Source organism: Lathyrus oleraceus, chromosome 4, assembly GCF_024323335.1.
Source record: "Lathyrus oleraceus cultivar Zhongwan6 chromosome 4, CAAS_Psat_ZW6_1.0, whole genome shotgun sequence".
NCBI lineage: Eukaryota > Viridiplantae > Streptophyta > Magnoliopsida > Fabales > Fabaceae > Lathyrus > Lathyrus oleraceus.
In genome coordinates this window covers 392,274,737-392,294,971 of record NC_066582.1, presented here as the reverse complement: position 1 = coordinate 392,294,971, position 20,235 = coordinate 392,274,737, and the positions used below count along the sequence as shown (strand labels likewise).

Below are 20,235 nucleotides of genomic sequence, written 5' to 3'. Positions count from 1 at the left end.
ACTATTAATGTCTCTGTTTGAAAAGAAAAAGAAACAGAAACGGGGTGGAGTGACTGAGACAAAGGTAAGTTTTCTGAGATACCACCAATAATGGTCAAACTATTATTAACATTTCAATGCATAGATCTTGTTGTAAAACTAACAGAACCGCGAAACCAACACATACACAAAATCTATAAAATTGTCTAGCATAACACATCTCAAAATAGTTGAAATAGCACAAACTAAAAATACATACAGGGAGAAAACACATCCTTCATTTATTATAAGTAAATATGGGGAGAAAACGCATCCTTAACATAATGTATGAATGTTTTTAATTTACTTCACTCTACCCTTATTTTGTTTTTCCTGTTTAAAAGCACATTGATCATTTGCTTCGGATGCAATGGCAAAAATCCACTAATTAGGCTTGTTTACAGTATCTGAGTCTGTATCAGAATCTTGAATGTTAGCACAAGTACCATCCACAATAGTACTTTCATTAGAGTTGATATTGTGCATTTCTATGTCTTCAGGGGGAGGAGGAAACTCGATAAGCTAGCACAACATAAAATGGTAACATTAATTCATGGAAAATGGATGACCGTAAAAATGTCATTAGTCAAATATTATAGTATAACATATGTAATAAATTTTCGAAAAACCTCAAAATTTTTGCCAGAAAGATTTTTCTATTAACCAAAAAATACCCGGGAAACAAGATAAAATCACACTCTAGGATAGAATAAGAAAAACATTCCAAAATCAAAATAAAACCCATAGAAGTTAAAAATTAAACCTTTTGTAAGAAATTAAAGGGTTTAATTGTGACGCATTATCACTAGACAAGAACACACCACAGTCATTTAAAGTTTGTTAGGATAAAAATCAAATATTTTTCAAATTTCAGTGATTATAATTAATTAACAGTATAAAAAAACTTTAGGTTGATTAACATTCGGCATTACACACAAGCACAACAAAATCATGAATCACATCAAATAATAATTCAATTTTCCCCCTCTCGTAAAATATCTCATATTATAGAAATTGAAAGACCTAAGTCAATCATACATATAATCACATAAATTTGATAATAAAAATATAATCATAAAGTTTCAAGTTGAAATGCATTATGCCTTAATTTACCTCTTCTACACGAGGATAAAAGTTTGGAATACGACTAGCTTCCCTGAGAGATTCGACATTCCTAAAATCACCATTTAAGCATTCTTCTCGTATAGACAGTAATTCTTCAGCTATCTACATAATGTACAATAATGTATGTAAAAAGTAAAAACAAGTGAATATTTTATATATGCATACATTTAAATCAAATTACTCTAGTAGATTTTAAAGATAGATTGTAATCACAATTTGGATCACATTTGACACTAGTATAACCATAATAGTTGCAAGTGTAGCTAATGATGCATCAGATATTCTAGGATATTGAAGATTGCAACTAGATCACAATTTAAATCCTTGATTAAAAGAGCTTATGACAAAATAATTACAAAAGCAATAATTTGAGGCTACAAAAAATTCTTAAAATGAAAATCACTCACATCTTTATCACTTCCATCAATAATCTCTAGATCAAAAGCATCATTCATGCCTTCATAAATTAAGGTTTTCAAGTCATCAATAGAAAACGGCCCTGGAATGGAACAACGAATAAAATCGAAACAAAATCAGAATAATATAAATTCAAATTTAAAACAAGGTAATTAAGCGATTTTTACCTCTGGATTGAGCGAACCAAGAACAAACATCGGCGATGAATTGTTGAGCTTTGAGATCAGAGTTATCGCCACCCCACATGAAATCAACGGCGGTTCGAAGAGCCGACCATCGATTCAAAATATAACCAATCCCTTCATTGAATGCTTCTAATGATTCTCCTTGCAGGACTCTATAATCACCCATCTCTACAACAAACTTAGTAAAGAGGCAGTCGACTGGAAAATCATGACTCTTATAAGACCCCTCTTTAAATCTCAAATACAGTGAATACTTTTTACCCTTATAATATCACGTGCTTAGAGCATGCAACACTCCCGATTGCATTTTACATTCAAAGTCATAAACTTGGTAATTTATTTATAAAGATTAATTTTTCTAAAATAGAAAAAAAATATTATTTGACTAAAATTAAAATTTGTGAAAATCTATTTAAAAAGTTATCCCGATTGAAAAAGTTATCAAGTCTGCATTTTTTAGTCTGAAGGGCATGACATTGTAACAATAGTTTCCATGAACACTATCTTGGGCGCATCAATATGACCCATCTTGATCTGGTTGTAGTCAGAATAGGTGTCCATAAAACTCAATGTCTCGTAGCAAAAGGATTCATTAATCAAGCGATTTATATTGGGTAGAGGATATGTGTTTTTAGGGCATGCGACGTCGAGGTAAGTGAAATCAACGCACATGCACTATTTGTTTCATGACTTTCATACAAAGACTATGTTAACCAACCGAGATGGACATTTAACCTTAGTTATAAAACGACCGCTTCTCAAATTCTGAACTTATTCATCAACGATCGTCCTCTTCTCCTCGCCCACCTTGCATTTCCTTTGAGAAACGGGCTTCAACATGGAATCAATGGCGAGGTGATGGCATAACACTCTTGTATCTATCTCTAGCATGTCAGGGGGCATCTAAGAGAATAAATCTTTGTTCACACTCAATAGTGTGATCAACTCATCCTCCTCAGAATCAGATAAGGAGGTGCCTAACTTGGTAACTTGATGGTCGAAAGGCCCAATTCTAACTTCCTTTAGGTCTTATGTGGGAGTGAGCCTTTTGTTCTCTGCCCTCAATCTATGATCCGAGCTTGCATCATCTATTTTTTATGTGTCTAGCTGAGGAGCTACGACTATGGCGACCCACCCCTTCTCATTTCTCGATTGTTTTAGCAACATTCCCGAGTAGCCTCTTGGTTCCTCCGAACCAGTCCAACTCTCTTGCCTGATAGAGGATACTTTATGCTCAAATGAAGAATGGATAGGACATCACATAATAAGTTAAGGGTGGACCTCCCCAAGATGGCGTTGTATAAGGACAAGGTGTTTACTACAAGATATTTTATTTTGTCTATCTTTGCGCTTATCTATGGACCAAACGTTGTTTCGAGCATTATGTGAACCTTCACCTGTACCCGTTCTACTGAAAGACCAACCAGAGACCTTTGAACGCTCGAATGTCAAGTGGGTCAATCTAGATCTCCCAAAGGCACTCCAAAATAAGACATATGCTGAGTTTCTAGGGTCAATCAATACTCAATTCATATCCTAATCATATTGTATCATAATGACCATGAGATAATTTTTGTGAGGGAGAGTACTGATGACGTCATTTTTAGAAAAGGTGATCTTGGACTCTGTCTCCTTCTTTATGTTTACTTTAGAACGACAGGCATGACGTTAGATGTCAAAACTTGCCTGGCATATTTTCGACAGGAAGAACTAGATTCTCCTCCACCGGCGTAACCCCTGAAAATGGTGTTGATAATAATCTTGGAATCATGCTTTTCCATCCTCTAGGAGAAGGTGACGAACAAGAGTGGTGAATGATGATGAGTGTAGCCCATGTCAGTTTTTTAGGGACCCCATGATGGACGCTAATTCTATTAGCTGAAAATACAATATGAGATAACCCCTTGTAGTTTGCGGTTGTCAAGAGTTTTTTAGGGTTATTATGGTGTTAAAGATCGCACAAGGGCGGTTGAAGCTTTGTATATGGTATTTTCAGAGTGAATTGAATGTCCTTCCCAACCCTCAGATTTGAGGTGTTTATATGACTCTTTGCCTAGATCTTAGGCTCCAAGAAAGTAGTAATTGCCATTCACCTTCGAGAACGCTGGAATGGGTAGTTATTTCTCCTATAATATTGAGGGATGTGCCCTCATCTTGATAAGTGGGTGAGTATTTTAATAAATGGGCGAAGTAAAAAGGAAATGGATGTGTGTTATGATAAACGGGAGCGTACGACTATAGGTGGGCAACTAGCTACTCCTATATGGGAGATATATGTTATCCACCCGCTTTTTGTGAATACTACATCACCCCTAAGTTATCCTTTGCAAATATATTAGTACAAAAGGGTATCCGTTTTTCGATCAAGATACCAGAAGCTTCGTATAAGACAGGTTTAACAGGTGAAAGAAATATTTGCTTGAGAGATGATAAAACAAATGAATCATGTCGTTGAAATTATTGGAACTAAGTGAAAGACTCAAGAAAACATGGGCTTTAATCACAAGTTGGGATATGAGGGGTGACTACTTTGAATTTTCATTCCAATATAAAAAAGATCTTAACGAAAATACAGAGCATTGGAACGTGAAATATTAACTTTTGATATTGGAGTTATCTGAGTAGACATCGAACTTTGAACCAAAAAAATTAAAGATCACGAATGTTTAGGTATGGTTAAGATGCATGACCTACTACTGGAATTATGAGAAATAACACCATAGTGGGGGATGTGGAAAAGGATCCAACTTCACATGATCCACGTGATAAAGATTTTACTCTAGTTAGGGAAAAAAGGTGGGGCCAAGTTTATGCAAAACTTAGCAAGAATGGAGATTAACACTTATTCCATGTTTGTTAAACATCACACATCTCAATGAAGATTATCTATTAGAGTTCCCATGGGATTAAGAACCTTGCCACAAGGTTGTACATTAAAAAATTGATGTACTCTCCACAAGCCTGATATATTTTGATTACGGAGCCTATGATATAATATGCCCGCTTTCCTTCAGAATTCTTGAACAACTCAAACTCTAAAAATTTGCTCTTAATTTTAGGTAGAACTATGACTCAAATTTATGGGTATTCATGTTGCTAATATGCAACTTGATGTGTTGTGTCTCTCTGAACATCATATAAACTTTTCCATTGAAGTGTAGCAAAAGAAAATTTTCAAGATAGTTGTTTATGCAAGTGCATCTCATATGATTAAAAGATAACTATTGTTTGAATTGATTAATTTCCAACAAATAAATTTATAAATTTCGTTCCTTGGTGTATTATACATTATTTTAATGACGTGATTGGGGCCATGAGAAATATGGCAAGTTTCAATCTAAATAAAACTTATATTCATTATATTTTGTGATGGGCCAATAACAATAGCCTCATTCAGATTGAAAATAAGAAAATTTCTTAAAGCATCCTAGATCTTTCTATTGCACCACATGAATTTTCACAAATGCCCCTCTATTTTCGGAGATGTATCTCTGAACACACCTCTTGCATATTTAAGTAAGGTCATTATGAGAGGCGCTCTATATGTTGGATAATTTTTATTCCGGAGATGCATCTCCGGAACATTTTAAGAAAAACCTTAATTATTTAATAATTTAGTAGATATTCCGGAGATGCATCTCCGAAATTATGGACGACATTTTGAAATGTACACCACCTTTACATGTCAGATATTTCCAGAGATGCATCTCCAAAAATATCTGATAAAATAACCAGTTGCGTGATCACACATCCATTGTTGACATAGTTGGTTTTCAACCAAACCCTTCACCCTAAAAACCCTTCATTCTTAATTCATTTTTTCACTTCAAATCTCCATCCTCTTGGTTCATCACATCATAGGGAGTAAAAGAAGATATAATTTCAGATAAATATTTTTCTTTTCCCTTTTCATTGTTCATATTAATCAAATCATATTATTTAAAATGTTTCGGAGATGTATCTCCGAAATAAATAAAAAAAAACATAACTCAAAATGGCTTTTGTTGAGTGTGTGTTAGGGTGCGTCCGGAGATGCATCTCCGAAAATATGGAGCATTTTTTAAAATTCACATGGTGCATTAGAAACATCCAGGGTGTCATAAGAAATTCTCGAAAATAATGGTAGGGGAATTAGGCACCACATGAAAATATTTAAATGCTCACAGATTTCTGAGATACATCTCCAAACGCATCCAATTTCGAGTTAACGTTAAAATATTCTGGATATGCATCTTCAAAATTATTTCGGAGATGCATCTTCGGAATGTATTAGAGCTTAAATCACGTAAAAACCCTTTTCCTTCCTCATTTTTGAAAATACTCAAAACTCTCTCAAAAAAATTTCTTCACCAAGTCTAAAATAAAAAAATCAAGCTAAAAGGATCTCCAATCAACATCAGAAACATCATCAAACACTAAAGCAAAGTGAAAAATTGTAAGTTTTTGATGGTTTGATAAGTTTTTTTTGAGTTTTTATGTAAATGAGTAGAAAATGATGATTTAGGTATCAAATGAGTAGGGAATGCAAGAATGTTAGTTTATACATGTTGTAAACACATGTTTGTTTGTTGAAAATCACGATCAAACCGTTTATTTTGAGGTTTGAATTTCTGAATTGCCTCCATTGAAGAATTGAATAGTTGCAGAAAATTCCGGAGATGCGTCTCTGGAATTTCTCAATGTTTGGGTTCATGTTACCCAGGGATGCATCTCCGTAAATTAGCAGTATGTTTTTTTTCTTCTTGTTTGTAGTGTTGCTTGCTTGCATTAATTGTCTAGTTTACTTTAACTTACAAGCATTATGGTTGATAGACACGATAGGCTAAGGCATAGAAGGATTGCACAACATGAATCAGGGTGGCGGGAGAAGAGTCAGGTTTCGGAGGCTCCTATTCACTCTGTCCATGCAGAGACATCTACTTTTGGGGCCCGTGTTTCTCCATCTCCTTCTTCCCGTAGGATACGGGTTTCACCTATCGACGCATCACTCTCTCTATCCTTTCGCATGCGTCAAAGGTACCCGAGTCACCGGTGGTTTCAAAGGCACCAGTGCCACCTCCAACGCATGATGTTTCTGTGCTAGTGCCACCTCATACTGCTGATGGTACTGAGCCAATTCCACCTCCAGATGGTGAGGCTATTGTCGCACCCCAAAATTTGACTTTGGCTTTGTTGACCACATCTTGATTAATCTCGTTGTCTCGTATTCATCTCAATTTCTTAAACTTCGCGTGACAACTGGTTTGATTAGGTTTTGTGTGTTTTCGTTGCTTACCGTGTTGTATTTCGTTGTTTTAGCAAAACCTGACCGATATCGTTGCCTCGTATTTATCTCGCTTATCTCTATTGTGCGTGGCATCGCTTCGATTAGGTTTTGTGCGTTTTTATCTATTTAATTGTTTGTTTGTCGGTATTTTGACTGTATTTCGAATATATTAGAGTTTTCGTATTGTCCGATTATTTGTGATTGTGTTTGTCAGCGTTTTCGTGATATCGTGTTGATTTTATTATTGCCTAGGGTTGTTTATTTAATTACGTGTTGTGCCGTGTGATTTAATCGAGTCTGTTTGAGTCGTGTTGTTGATTTTACTGGTTTACCGGCTTACTGGTTTATTGGTTTTATCAATTTGTCTGTTTTGCTGTGCAAATTGTCATCGTTTTTATCGCGTTCGTGTCGCTCGATTTTATCGTATTTTAATCGTGTGCCGTTTAATATTATTTGTGCTTAATATTAATTGTGTTTAGTTGTTAATTAGTTTATTTAATTAGGATTAATATTATATTAGTATTATTATTATTATTATTATTATTATATATTATATATATAAATTATATTATTAATTTATGTTAGATATTTTTTAGGTTTCTTATTGTTTAAGTAATCTAAATATATATTATTAATTTATGTTAGATATTTTTTAGGTTTCTTATTGTTTAAGTAATCTAAATATATATTATTAATTTATGTTAGATATTTTTTAGGTTTCTTATTGTTTAAGTAATCTAAATATATATTATTAATTTATGTTAGATATTTTTTAGGTTTCTTATTGTTTAAGTAATCTAAATATATATATATAGATGTGGTTAGTAAGAAAAAGAAAAAAGAAAAAAGGAAGGGATCAGTAAGGAAAAAACGTGTGGTGAGAGAAACAGAGAATTGAAAAGAAATATTTTTCCAAAAGCATTACCGTATTTCACTTGTTCTTCATTTTCGGTAACCCAAAATCGTCTCGATTATTCACCGAAACACAAAACTGATTTCATATCTTTGAAGTTCGTTGAGTCCAGGTCACAAATATCCAAGGTTCATTTCATTCCGGCGTCGTTTCACCGATCAAAAGCGACGTTGAAGTCAGGTACTCACGAAGGCAGCCAGCACTGCGTCGGTGACGGTTTCCAGCTTTCGGTCGATCATTTGGACGATCAGAAGTTCATCCTCTTCACACAAGGTAATATTCTTCACTTATCTCTGAAATCGGCAAAATTCCGGCTTGCCGACATGTGTTTTAATATATATATATATATATATATATATATATATATATATATATATATTATATTTTGTCTATTATATATCTAAATAATATATATATATATATATATATATATATATATATATATATATATATATATATATATATATATATATATATATATATATATATATATATATATATATATATATATATATATATATATATATATATATTATCTTTGTCTATTATATTATTTCTATATATATATATATATATATATATATATATATATATATATATATATTATATATATATATATATATATTATTTTTGTCTATTATATATTACTTGTTTAAACGTACATATATTATTTTTGTCTACTATATATTTATTGTCTAAAATATAAATATATATATATATATATATATATATATATATATATATATATATATATATATATATATTACTTTTGTTTACTAATATTGTTTATCTTTTATTATTATTTTGCATATATGTTTTATTTAAATGTTAGTTAAATTAATTATTTGTTTAAATGTTTATTTTAATTAAATATTTATTTATATCAAATGTTTATTTTGTCTAAAGTAAATGTTTATATTGTTTTTTTATATTTGTTTATGTTGTTACTAACCGTTTCGTTTCAGTTTCAGCTCGATTAACTTCACTAACTATTCGTAATACTAACTATTCATAGCTAACTGTGTTGTAATAATTTACTTTCTCACATTTTTTATGTTCTGTATTGTGTGTTTAATCGTATTGTTCACGTTTTTATGTTAAAAAATCGAAAAATCCAAAAAAGAGAAACCCGATGCGATTCCAACGGTCGCCGTTTAAGAAACCCTTTTCACACACTCACAAGCTTACTCTTGGGCTTCCTTATAATGAGCCCATTTATGTATTGTTTCAGGGTTTAGGCTCATTCAAATCTTTTGCCAGCTTTGGCTTTTCAGTTTAAAAACATTTTCAAAAGGACGTTTCAGTCTCGAAGCCTCCCGCCTAGGTCGAGCAAGAGATGGCAAGACACGCCAATCTAAAATCAACAAAACAGACTTTCCCCTTTTCTTTTGGGAGAACTACGTGGATTCTGATTTCTCCATTGCGCCTTGGAGATACGTAGGCATGAAGTCTACGACTTTATCGAGTCCAAAAGCAATAAAATCAAGTTCTTTTCTCATCTCCCCAATCAAACGATCAAAGCGAAAAAAGCAAAGCATTCACATAAACATAAGCAAAAAGGTTCCTGTGGAGTACCACAGATGTAGAGGGTGCTAATACCTTCCCTTTGCATAACCAACCCCCGAACCCGTAACTCTAAAGGGATTTATCGTTATTTTTCCCTTCCTCTTTTTGGATAAAATAAAAGACGGTGGCGACTCTTGCATTTAAAATATTTTTCAAACGGGTTAAGTTCAATCAATACTTAATCTCGTGAAAAATCCCGCCGCGACAGAATGGCGACTCTGCTGGGGACTTACATGATTAAACTTATTTGAGGGTTTAGCCTATCTTTGCTTGTTTATATGTTTGCTTTGTGGATGTTTGCTAAATTGTATTGTTTGTAATGTTTGTTATTTTGGGTTTTGGGGGATACTTGTGATAAATCCTATACCCGGATTTGGGGCACATTTGAGATAGGATGGATGATAATTCAGGTTGACTTGATAGGAGACAATCCTTACCGAGTTGACTTGAGCCTTTGTCCGCTTGGTGGAGGCCTCTTTGAGGGTGATAGTGCTAAACAAGTCATTTGTGAGGCATTGTTGCTTTCGACGGGCCCGTGAAGCCAAGGACCTTAGTTTACCTTTACCCCATCTTGGCCTTACTTAGGATGTGATGCGGTGACCACTTCGGACCAAAAGTCTGGTTTGGTTGATACGCGATATCACACTCAAGCGAGATTCTTTTGAGAATAATATTGGAAAGCGAGCAGTTGCTTAACCCGGTATTATCCGAAGAAGGATCCATAACCTTGGGAACTTTTAGAACCCGTTTGGCAGGTGAACCTTAGAACTTATCTTGGGGCTTTGTCCTAAACTCCATGCTGGTGATGAACTTTGAGCCTTGTATTGTTTGACCATGTTTGTGTTTGTTGCATTCATGCATGACATGCATTCATTCCCATCATTTCAACCTTTTTTCCAAGGAACTTAAAGTGAGGATTGCAAATATTGCAGGAAACATGGATTTTGGACAGAGAAGTGTGAAAAAGTACAATCTCATCAATCCAAAGATAGATGAACTAAAGAAACTGGTTTCTTCGATCGCAGATCCTATTGGTTTCAAAGACAGATATGGGGCACTTATATCTTTATTGACACTTAGGATGGAAGAAGGGTTATTGCAGACATTAATACAGTTCTATGATCCAGTCTATCACTGTTTCACATTCCCAGACTATCAACTCATGCCTACATTGGAAGAGTATGCCCAGTTGCTTCACATCCCAGTTGCTGATACAGTACCTTTCTCTGGTTCAGAAAAGTTACCCGAGCACAGTTCTCTTGCAAAAGTGTTGTACATGAAGAAGTCAGAATTCAAGAATAACTTCACCACCAAAGGAGGACTTCCAGGTTTCACTGCCAAGTTCTTAATGGGGAAGGTTTCTTATTTTGCCAGTCAAGGTTGTGATATTATTGTGGAGCATCTGTTCGCCTTGTTGATCTACGGTTTGTTACTATTTCCTAATATTGAAGGTTTTGTGGATTCATATGCTATACGCATCTTCCTAAGTGGTAATCCTGTTCCAACTTTGCTCGGAGACACCTATCATTCCATCCATTACCGTACTTTGAAAGGAGGAGGAACCATAGTCTGCTGTATACCGTTACTCTACAAATGGTTTGTCTCTCATCTTCCTAAGTCAGCTACTTTTTGGGATCACAAGTCAGGACTTCAGTGGTCACAGAGGATTATGTCTCTTACCCAGTCAGATATTGCATGGTATAGTAGAGTTTTAGACGATGTGAAGATCATTGATAGTTGCGGGGAGTTCCCCAATGTGCCCCTCATGGGCACAAAGGGAATCATTTCTTATAATCCAGTACTTGCTAGGAGACAACTCGGTTACCCTATGAAGGACAAGCCTCCTAACATTCTTTTAGAAGGTATTTTCTTGAGGGATAACGAGGAGGACCCTACCATGAAAGAGAGAGTAGTAAGAGCTTGGCATCGTGTTTGTCGCAAATGGAGACTTGAATTGGGTAAGAAAGATTGTACCTCCTATGAGCCGTACCTCCAGTGGGTCAGAGCCAGAGCTATACAGTTGAAAATGCCATACCCACATCATGATCCTATCAAACCCGCTCCGTTGAAGACCCCCTACCTTCCGCTAGATGACAAAGAAGAACTCCAAGCCACCTTGGAGAGGGTCGAGAAAGAGAGAGACGCTTGGAAGGATAAGGCCCAGGTGCTCGAAATGGAAAATGAAGAACTTCAGAGACAGTTAAAGGAGCAGAGTGGAGAAGATCGTGCAGGTAAACGTCCAAGGGTGCAAGAGGATTTATTTTCCTCAGGCACAACAGATTACTCCCAGATTCCACAGTCCTCAGGTGCATGGAAAGGTCTTGTAGACAGTTTGGTGAAGGAGAAAGCTTTTATGCAGAAGGCCTATGAAGAAAGAATTGAGAGACTTGAAGGACAACTCCTACTTGTTTATGCTCGTCCTGATGACACATGTCCTTAAATGGTTTTCTTGGTTGTATTTTGGGTTGATAACTTTGTATATTTTGATAAAAATGCTTAAAATGAAATTTTTTGTTTTGTTATCAAAAATGTTTGCAATTCTATCTTTTCCTTCACTTAGAGTTCCTTGGAAAATCATTCATTTTGCATATCCATGCATCACGTGCATACGGGTTGTCTGTCTTGGTCCAGTCTTCTAACAGTTGCTTCCCGCCGCCAAGATCCATTTCAGGCTGACGCATAATTACAACACAAGAGCCAACTACAAAAGAAGAATGGAGATAACAGATAACGAGAACCGAGAATTGAAAGCTCAGGTTGCCGAAGCACAAGATGCACAGATCCAGGCGCAAGCACAGGCAACAGAGATGCGCAACCAAATGTTAACCGCCCGTCTACAAGCAGAGGAAGCCCAGGATAGGGCTCAAGTTCATAATTCAGGACAGACTTCGGCACAGAATCAACCTCAAATTCAGAATCAGACAACAGCAGCACCCGTCACTATAGTCATCGCTTCAGAAATCAACGCTGTCCCAGTCACTTCTGTTACCATCACAGCATCCCGTCCTTGGGAAATACCCAGGGATCTTAATCAAGATAGATATCAACAAGAGTTCGTTCCACCAAATGCTCCTGTCTTCACTAATGTGCCTCCCGTTGTTCACTATACTCCTCACCTAGGAGAACCTGTCTATCACGGCCCTACCCCAAGTGAGGATCCTGGTCTCAATGATAGAATGGATGAATTCCAGGATCAGTTTGCGAAATTACAAAAAGAGATAAAAGCTCTTCGAGGGAAAGACAGAATGGCGACTGGAGTAGTTATGAAGAACTGGACCGCAGTTGACATCCCACATTGTGTCCACATATCAAAGTAATTAAGCTTTTCAGTTTTCAAAAATCTTCCGCTTTAGCCCAAAGCGCGAAGCATTAATTTTGTAAAATGGGCACTTTTGTCAAAAACGTACTATCCATGAAAAAGATCTTTTGTGTTCCTATACACTTGTGTCCTTTTATCTTTTCAGCTTTTTCGGAAAATGGTAACACAAAAAAAAACCTTAAAAAGAACACATTTTTGCATGTCATGGTCAGTCCTCTAAAAACAATTGTTTGTACAGGTTACTTAAACCCGTTGAACACAATGACATCATGCCCTCTCCCAACTTTGAACATTCTGTATTCAAAGCTGAAGAGGAAGAGTGGGATGAGATTCCAGAAGAGGTCGCCCGCCAGCTTGAAAATGAAGAAGACACTATTCAGCCATACAAGGAGCCTTTGGAAACAGTCAACTTGGGTTCGGAAGAAAATGTGAAAGAAGTCAAAATTGGAGCATTGTTATCCCCACAGGTCAAGGAGCAATTGATCAGCCTGTTGAAAGAGTATGTAGAGCACAAGCTACCTTTGAAGCCAGAATGTCCACCGGTCAAACAGAAATTAAGAAGAACACATCCAGATATGGCCGTCAAAATTAAAGAAGAAGTTCTGAAGCAAATAGATGCTGGTTTTCTTGCCACTTCAGTGTATCCAGAGTGGATAGCAAATATTGTGCCAGTTCCTAAGAAGGACGGGAAGGTACAAATGTGTGTCGACTATCGTGACTTAAATAGAGCAAGCCCAAAGGATGATTTCCCCCTGCCTCACATTGACATGTTGGTAGACAATACAGCAAAGTTTGACATATTCTCCTTCATGGAAGGATTCTCCGGGTATAACCAGATCAAAATGGCTCCCGAAGACATGGAAAAAACTACATTCATAACACCATGGGGAACATTCTGTTATCAAGTGATGCCGTTTGGGTTGAAGAACGCAGGTGCTACTTACCAGCGAACCATGACAACGCTCTTTCACGACATGATGCACAAAGAGATTGAGGTTTATGTGGATGACATGATCGCGAAGTCTCGTTCAGAAGAAGGTCACTTAGTAGATCTATTGAAGCTGTTTCAACGATTGAGGAAGTTCCGTCTTCGCCTCAATCCGAACAAATGCACATTTGGCGTCAGGTCAGGTAAACTCTTGGGCTTCATTGTCAGCCAAAAAGGCATTGAAGTTGATCCAGATAAAGTAAAAGCTATCCAAGAGATGCCCACACCAAAAACAGAAAGGCAAGTGAGAGGTTTTCTAGGACGATTGAATTACATATCCCGGTTTATTTCTCACATGACTGCCACTTGTGAACCTATCTTCAAATTGCTGAGAAAGAGTCAGAATTGTGTTTGGACAGAGGATTGTCAGAAAGCATTTGACAGTATCAAAGAGTACCTCATGGAGCCTCCTATCTTGTTACCACCTGTTGCTGGAAGACCGTTTGGTTATGTATTTGACAGTGCTTGAGAATTCTATGGGCTGTATTCTGGGTCAACAAGACGAAACTGGAAAGAAAGAGCATGCCATTTACTACTTAAGCAAGAAATTTACTGACTGTGAATCACGATACTCCTTACTCGAGAAGACATGTTGTGCATTGGCTTGGGCTGCTAAGAGATTGAGGCAGTATATGTTAAGTCACACCACTTGGTTGATATCCAAAATGGATCTAATCAAGTACATTTTTGAGAAGCCTGCACTCACTGGTAAGATTGCAAGATGGCAGATGCTGTTATCAGAATACGACATTGAGTATCATACCCAGAAAGCTATCAAGAGCAGTGTGTTGGCTGAGTACCTTGCTCACCAACCCGTTGAAGATCACGATGATAATGAGGATGAGTTTCCTGATGAAGATGTCATGTTCCTAAAATCCAGAGATTGTAAAGAGCCACTTCCTGAAGAAGGACCTGAACCAGATTCTCAATGGGGTTTAGTATTTGATGGAGCTTCCAACGTTTATGGACATGGAGTAGGTGCAGTCATTATCACTCCAGAAGGTTCTCATATTCCTTTCACGGCAAGAATTTGCTTTGAATGTACAAACAACATTGCTGAATATGAAGCCTGTATCATGGGTCTTGAAGAAGCCATTGACCTCCGCATCAAAAATCTTACTGTTTATGGTGACTCAGCGTTAGTTATCAATCAGATCAAAGGAGAATGGGAAACACGCCACCCTGGCTTGATCCCATACAAAGACTATGCAAGAAGATTGTTGACTTTCTTCACCAAGGTTGAATTGCATCACATTCCTCGGGATGAGAATCATATGGCGGATGCTCTAGCTACGTTGTCTTCAATGTATCAAGTGGGTTTTCCAAACGAAGTACCCAGAATTGTGATCAAGCGACTTGATAGACCAGCACATGTGTTTACAACTGAGGCTAGTTTTGATGATAAACCATGGTACCACGATATCAAGCATTTCCTTCAGACTCAGGAGTATCCTCTTGGAGCAACAGAAAAAGATAAAAAGACTTTGAGAAGATTGTCAGGCAGTTTCTTCCTTAATCAGAATGTGCGGAATTATGACATGGTCTTACTCAGATGTGTTGACAAAAAGGAAGTAGAAATGTTGATGAAAGAAGTTCACGAAGGGTCCTTTGGTACTCATGCAAATGGCCACTCTATGTCAAGAAAGATGTTGAGAGCTGGTTACTACTGGTTGACCATGGAATCAGATTGCTGCAAATTTGTAAAGAAGTGTCACAAATGTCAGATCTACGCTGATAAGGTTCATGTACCACCAACCTTTTTGAATGTGATTTCTGCTCCTTGGCCATTCTCAATGTGGGGCATTGACATGATCCGTATGATTGAACCCAAAGCTTCCAACGGACACCGTTTCATTCTCGTGGCAATTGATTACTTCACCAAATGGGTGGAAGCAGCTTCGTATGCAAAGGTGACAAAGCAAGTGGTGGTCAGATTCATCAAAAATAATCTCATTTGCCGATATGGCATTCCAAACAAGATCATCACTGACAATGGCTCCAATCTGAACAACAAAATGATGGATGAATTATGTGAAAGTTTCAGGATCGAGCATCACAACTCTTCTCCTTACCGTCCCAAGATGAATGGGGCAGTTGAAGCTGCAAATAAGAATATCAAGAAGATCATTCAAAAGATGGTTGTTACCTACAAAGATTGGCATGAAATGCTGCCTTTTGCACTACACGAATATAGAACATCAGTCCGTACTTCAACTGGGGCAACCCCATTTTCACTTGTATACGGTATGGAAGCTGTGTTACCGATAGAGGTTGAAATTCCATCAATGAGGATACTAATGGAAACTCAGTTGTCAGAGGCTGAATGGTGTCAAAGCAGATACGATCAGTTGAATTTGATTGAAGAAAAAAGAATGACTGCCTTGTGCCATGGACAGTTATATCAAAACAGAATGAAGCAGGCATTTAATAGGAAGGTTAAGCCGAGAGAATTCAAAGAGGGTGACCTTGTACTCAAGAAGATGATACTATTTCACAATGATTCTAGGGGCAAGTGGACTCCTAACTATGAAGGACCCTATGTTGTCAAGAAAGCCTTCTCAGGCGGTGCTTTAATTCTTACAAACATGGATAGTGAAGAGCTTCCACGTCCCGTGAAGACAGATGCAGTCAAGAAATACTTCGCCTAAAAAATGAAAAGAACAGCTCGCTAAGTTGAAAACCCGAAAGGGCGGCTTAGGCAAAAATGAGCGTCTCGGTGGACTGAAAACCTGAAAGGGCGGTCCAAGCAGAAATTAGAGACATAAAAAAACAAAGAGAATATTATCCCGGTAGATTGAAAACCCGAAAGGGCAATCTAGGCAAAAGTTAGGGATTTCAGGCAAGTAACTGCATAACAGAGATAAGATCATTGAAGTATCAGAATATTTTCAACAGTTCTCCAACTTTCTCAAGGCTGCAATACAGGTCAAAAGTGGAAGAGAGAATGATGTCATTGTAGTTCAACGTACCCTTTTTCCACGAAATTACCATTTTCCAATTTGTAAAGATCTATGGAATCACGCTGTTGGCTGATTACCATCCTATCAAATCAATTTTAGCCTTTCTATATTTCTTGGCACTCTTAATTTTCATTTCAATTTACGAAAGTTCTTTTACTTTGACAGATATGTTTTGAAACAAAAGTTTTGAATTAAAAACAGTTTTTGAAAAATATAAAGATTATTTATTTTGATTTGTGGACATCAATAAAAGGATTGAGACATGTGGTCCCAGTAATTCTGAAATCATATGATTCCAACTAGACATGTTCATATTACTATCATTATATGTATATGATGAAAAAATCTCCACAGGTGTCTTGGCAGTAATATTTCTCCAGCAGAGGTTGTGATTCTGGATATCCCCAGCTATGCTTCCTAGTTTTCCTCAAGAGATCATGCAAGAAATATTTCAAGAAGTTTATTCCCTTCACTTGGGGCATGAAGACTCCCCAGTTAATTGATCATGAAGACTCCCCAGTTTAATTGATCATGAAGACTCCCCGGTTAATTGATCATGAAGACTTTGATCCAGGTTTTAAGTTACAGATTTGGCCTATGGGATTACTACAGGTATTTCCCTAGTAATTTATTAAAGCGGGATCAGCAATGTCCCCAGCAGAGGATGAGAAGGAAGATTTGATTTCCCTGAGCAGGAGTAATACAGAGGTCTCCATCCCTCAGCGAGTGAAGAAAGTTGATATTCAGAAACTACAGGGAATCTCCTGTTGTTCTCTGTCCATTCAATAGAAGGATATGTCTCCTCCTCAGTAATGTTTTGTAGTAAAAGAAGAGTGTGTTATGCATTTTAAGCAAATTCAAGAATTGCAGGATTTCTCCTAAATTCTCATTTATATTCAAAGGTCAGACATCACTGTTCCCCGGCAGAGTCTCCTAGAGGAAAGATCTCGTAACCAGATATCAGACACCATAATCCCCTGCAGAGTCTTCAGATACAGAAAGTCTCCATGATAATTAAAGCAAAAAATCAAGGATAGATTTCCCCTATATTCTTATTCCCTGGAAAGATACCACCTATCCCCAGCGGACTTTATCCCCAGCAGAGTCTTCCAGAAGAATAATCCCTTCTGCATTATCAGCAAATTCAAGAATTGCAGGACTTCTCTTACAATATCATCTTATTTCCAGAGGATAACACCTTGTATCCCCAGCGGAGTCCTCAGAAAGGTCCAATCCTCATATACCTCACAAATTCAAGAACCACAGGGAATCTCCTGCATTTTTGAAGTAGAAGGCATCTCCATTCTTCTACGGAATCCTCAGCAGAGACAGACTTTTAAAGAAACCTGGATATGGTGCTCTTGTACCAATTCCCCAGCAAGTCTTTGTACTACTCCCTAGCGAGTCTCAGTGCAAATCTCCAGCAAGTCCTTATGCAGCTGTTAACATTTTTAGTTATTCCTAGTTTTGTCTGTCCATCATGCATTCATTACTAAATATTCATGCATATCTATGACATATCATGCTTGCATTCATATGCACCTTGTTTCCTTGTTTATATTGTGGGTTGAGTCAATCTCTCCATATAGAGTATCCTCATAAGCAGCAAAATACCTTTTATTGGTCATGTTCCCCACGGAGATCTATGCCTCGTGGAAGATGGTTGTTTCAGTTGTAAATCCTGATGAGTTCATTCCTCTTCAGTTGAAGTCTTGTTTGACCGTTTCATTCTAGTTCTATCCTAGTTTGAACCTCGTGTCTCCAGATAAAGCTCATAAATTGCCAGTAAAAGAAGGCAACAATATAGTCTTTGTGACTCTCATTCAGTAAAACAGACATGACAGATATTGTGTCCAAGTCCTTTATGCCTTCATCTTTGAGTTGGTACCCGTTACAAACTTGAGTTACCTACATCCATGAGTGGTAACCTTTGTTATCCCTCGGATAAATTAATTACTATCTCTATCTATGAGTTGATAACATCCTCACAGAAAGTTCCATGGTTCTACCTGCAACTTTGAGCTGGTAGCGTGCTTTCGTCTTTGAGTTTAGCACAGATTCCTTTTTGATTCCACCTTCGTCTTTGAGTTGGTGAAGTACCTGCAACTTTGAGCTGGTAATATGCATTCATCTTTGAGTTCGCACATTTTTCTGTGATTCCATCTTCGTCTTCGAGTTGATGGAGTACCTTCATCTATGAGTAGGGTATGTTTGATCCTTGTTGAACTGATAGTGTGCTTTCATCTTTGAGTCTGCACAGATAACTTCTGATTCCATCTTCGTCTTTGAGTTGATGGAGTACCTTCATCTATGAGTTAGGTACATTTTGTCCTTCCACCGTCATCTTTGAGTCGGTAATGATAAACATCTCCAGGAGAATATGTTCTAAATTCTTTTAAACACCTTTGTCAATGAATCGGTGGTTGCCTTCAACTTTGAGTCGGCATTTCTCTGTCTACCTCATCAATGAGTTGGTAGTGTGCATTCAACTGTAAGTCTGCACAATGATCCTTAGATCTGATTCTTCATCTACACCATCATCAATGAGTTGGAATTTGATTTCCCTAGCAGTGTTATTATCAATATTTTGAAGCTTGCCTTCAACTTTGAGTTGGCATGTCCTGTTTACCTCATCAATGAATGGGTAGTGAGTTATCAACCATGAGTTAACGCAGTTCGATTCTTATACCCTTGTTATACCTTCATCCTTGAGTTGGTATTCATCTTTTCTGTTACCTCCATCTTTGAGTTGGTAATGTACTGTCATATCAGTACTCTTGTTATATTGATCTTTTCCCACTTTCATCTATGAGATAGTGATGTATCGTCAACATTGAGTCGATATCTCTTTTCCTCCTATTTTCCATCTATGAATAGGTAGTGAATCTTCCCCAACTGAGTATTCTCAGTGTTTACCTTCATTCATTGAGTCGGTGTATGTCTTTCCCCAGTAGAGTTTGCACTCCTGTGTCTCTGTGTCTGTCTGTCTTTTGCATCATGCATACATGCATTTGCGGTCAAATTTTGTGGCGTTTGTCATATTTAATTACCTTACGCCATTCGATAGCCTCCGGCTATCTGGCCTAAGTTAATTAAATAGGGGCATCTGTCGCACCCGAAAATTTGACTTTGGCTTTGTTGACCATATCCTGATTAATCTCGTTGTCTCGTATTCATCTCAATTTCTTAAACTTCGCATGACAACTGGTTTGATTAGGTTTTGTGTGTTTTCGTTGCTTACCGCGTTGTATTTCGTTGTTTTAGCAAAACCTGGCCGATATCGTTGCCTCGTATTTATCTCGCTTATCTCTTTTGTGCGTGGCATCGCTTCGATTAGGTTTTGTGCGTTTTTTTTAATTGTTTGTTTGTCGGTATTTTGACTGTATTTCGAATATATTAGAGTTTTCGTATTGTCCGATTATTTGTGATTGTGTTTGTCAGCGTTTTCGTGATGTCGTGTTGATTTTATTATTGCCTA

General features: G+C 37.0%; 2 protein-coding genes across 2 annotated transcripts; one reads left to right on the top strand and one right to left on the bottom strand.

The window, feature by feature from the left end:
• Nucleotides 1–243: 243 nt before the first annotated feature.
• Nucleotides 244–1,973, bottom strand: LOC127075622 (uncharacterized). Its single transcript, XM_051017073.1, has 4 exons — nucleotides 1,728–1,973; nucleotides 1,551–1,642; nucleotides 1,132–1,245; nucleotides 244–540 (listed from the first exon to the last, which is right to left on the bottom strand). The coding sequence occupies exons 1-4, from the start codon at nucleotides 1,909–1,911 to the stop codon at nucleotides 403–405; spliced, it is 528 nt and encodes a 175-aa protein (XP_050873030.1). The 5' UTR covers nucleotides 1,912–1,973; the 3' UTR covers nucleotides 244–402.
• Nucleotides 1,974–7,869: 5,896 nt separating this feature from the next.
• On the top strand, nucleotides 7,870–12,174 carry LOC127135582 (uncharacterized). The gene is made up of 2 exons (XM_051062244.1): nucleotides 7,870–8,197; nucleotides 10,423–12,174. Exon 2 carries the CDS (start codon nucleotides 10,428–10,430, stop codon nucleotides 11,928–11,930), a length of 1,503 nt encoding a protein of 500 aa, XP_050918201.1. The 5' UTR covers nucleotides 7,870–8,197; nucleotides 10,423–10,427; the 3' UTR covers nucleotides 11,931–12,174.
• Nucleotides 12,175–20,235: the final 8,061 nt, after the last annotated feature.

What these genes read in the sequence shown, in the direction of transcription:
- LOC127075622 (XM_051017073.1), bottom strand. Translation starts at nt 1,911, where the DNA reads ATGGGTGATTATAGAGTCCTGCAAGGAGAATCATTAGAAGCATTCAAT. An exon ending in TTGGTTCGCTCAATCCAGAG is followed by an intron (nt 1,643 to 1,727) that starts GTAAAAATCGCT and finishes GTTCCATTCCAG; the next exon opens with GGCCGTTTTCTATTGATGAC. An exon ending in TTGATGGAAGTGATAAAGAT is followed by an intron (nt 1,246 to 1,550) that starts GTGAGTGATTTT and finishes TACATTATGTAG; the next exon opens with ATAGCTGAAGAATTACTGTC.
- LOC127135582 (XM_051062244.1), top strand. Translation starts at nt 10,428, where the DNA reads ATGGATTTTGGACAGAGAAGTGTGAAAAAGTACAATCTCATCAATCCA.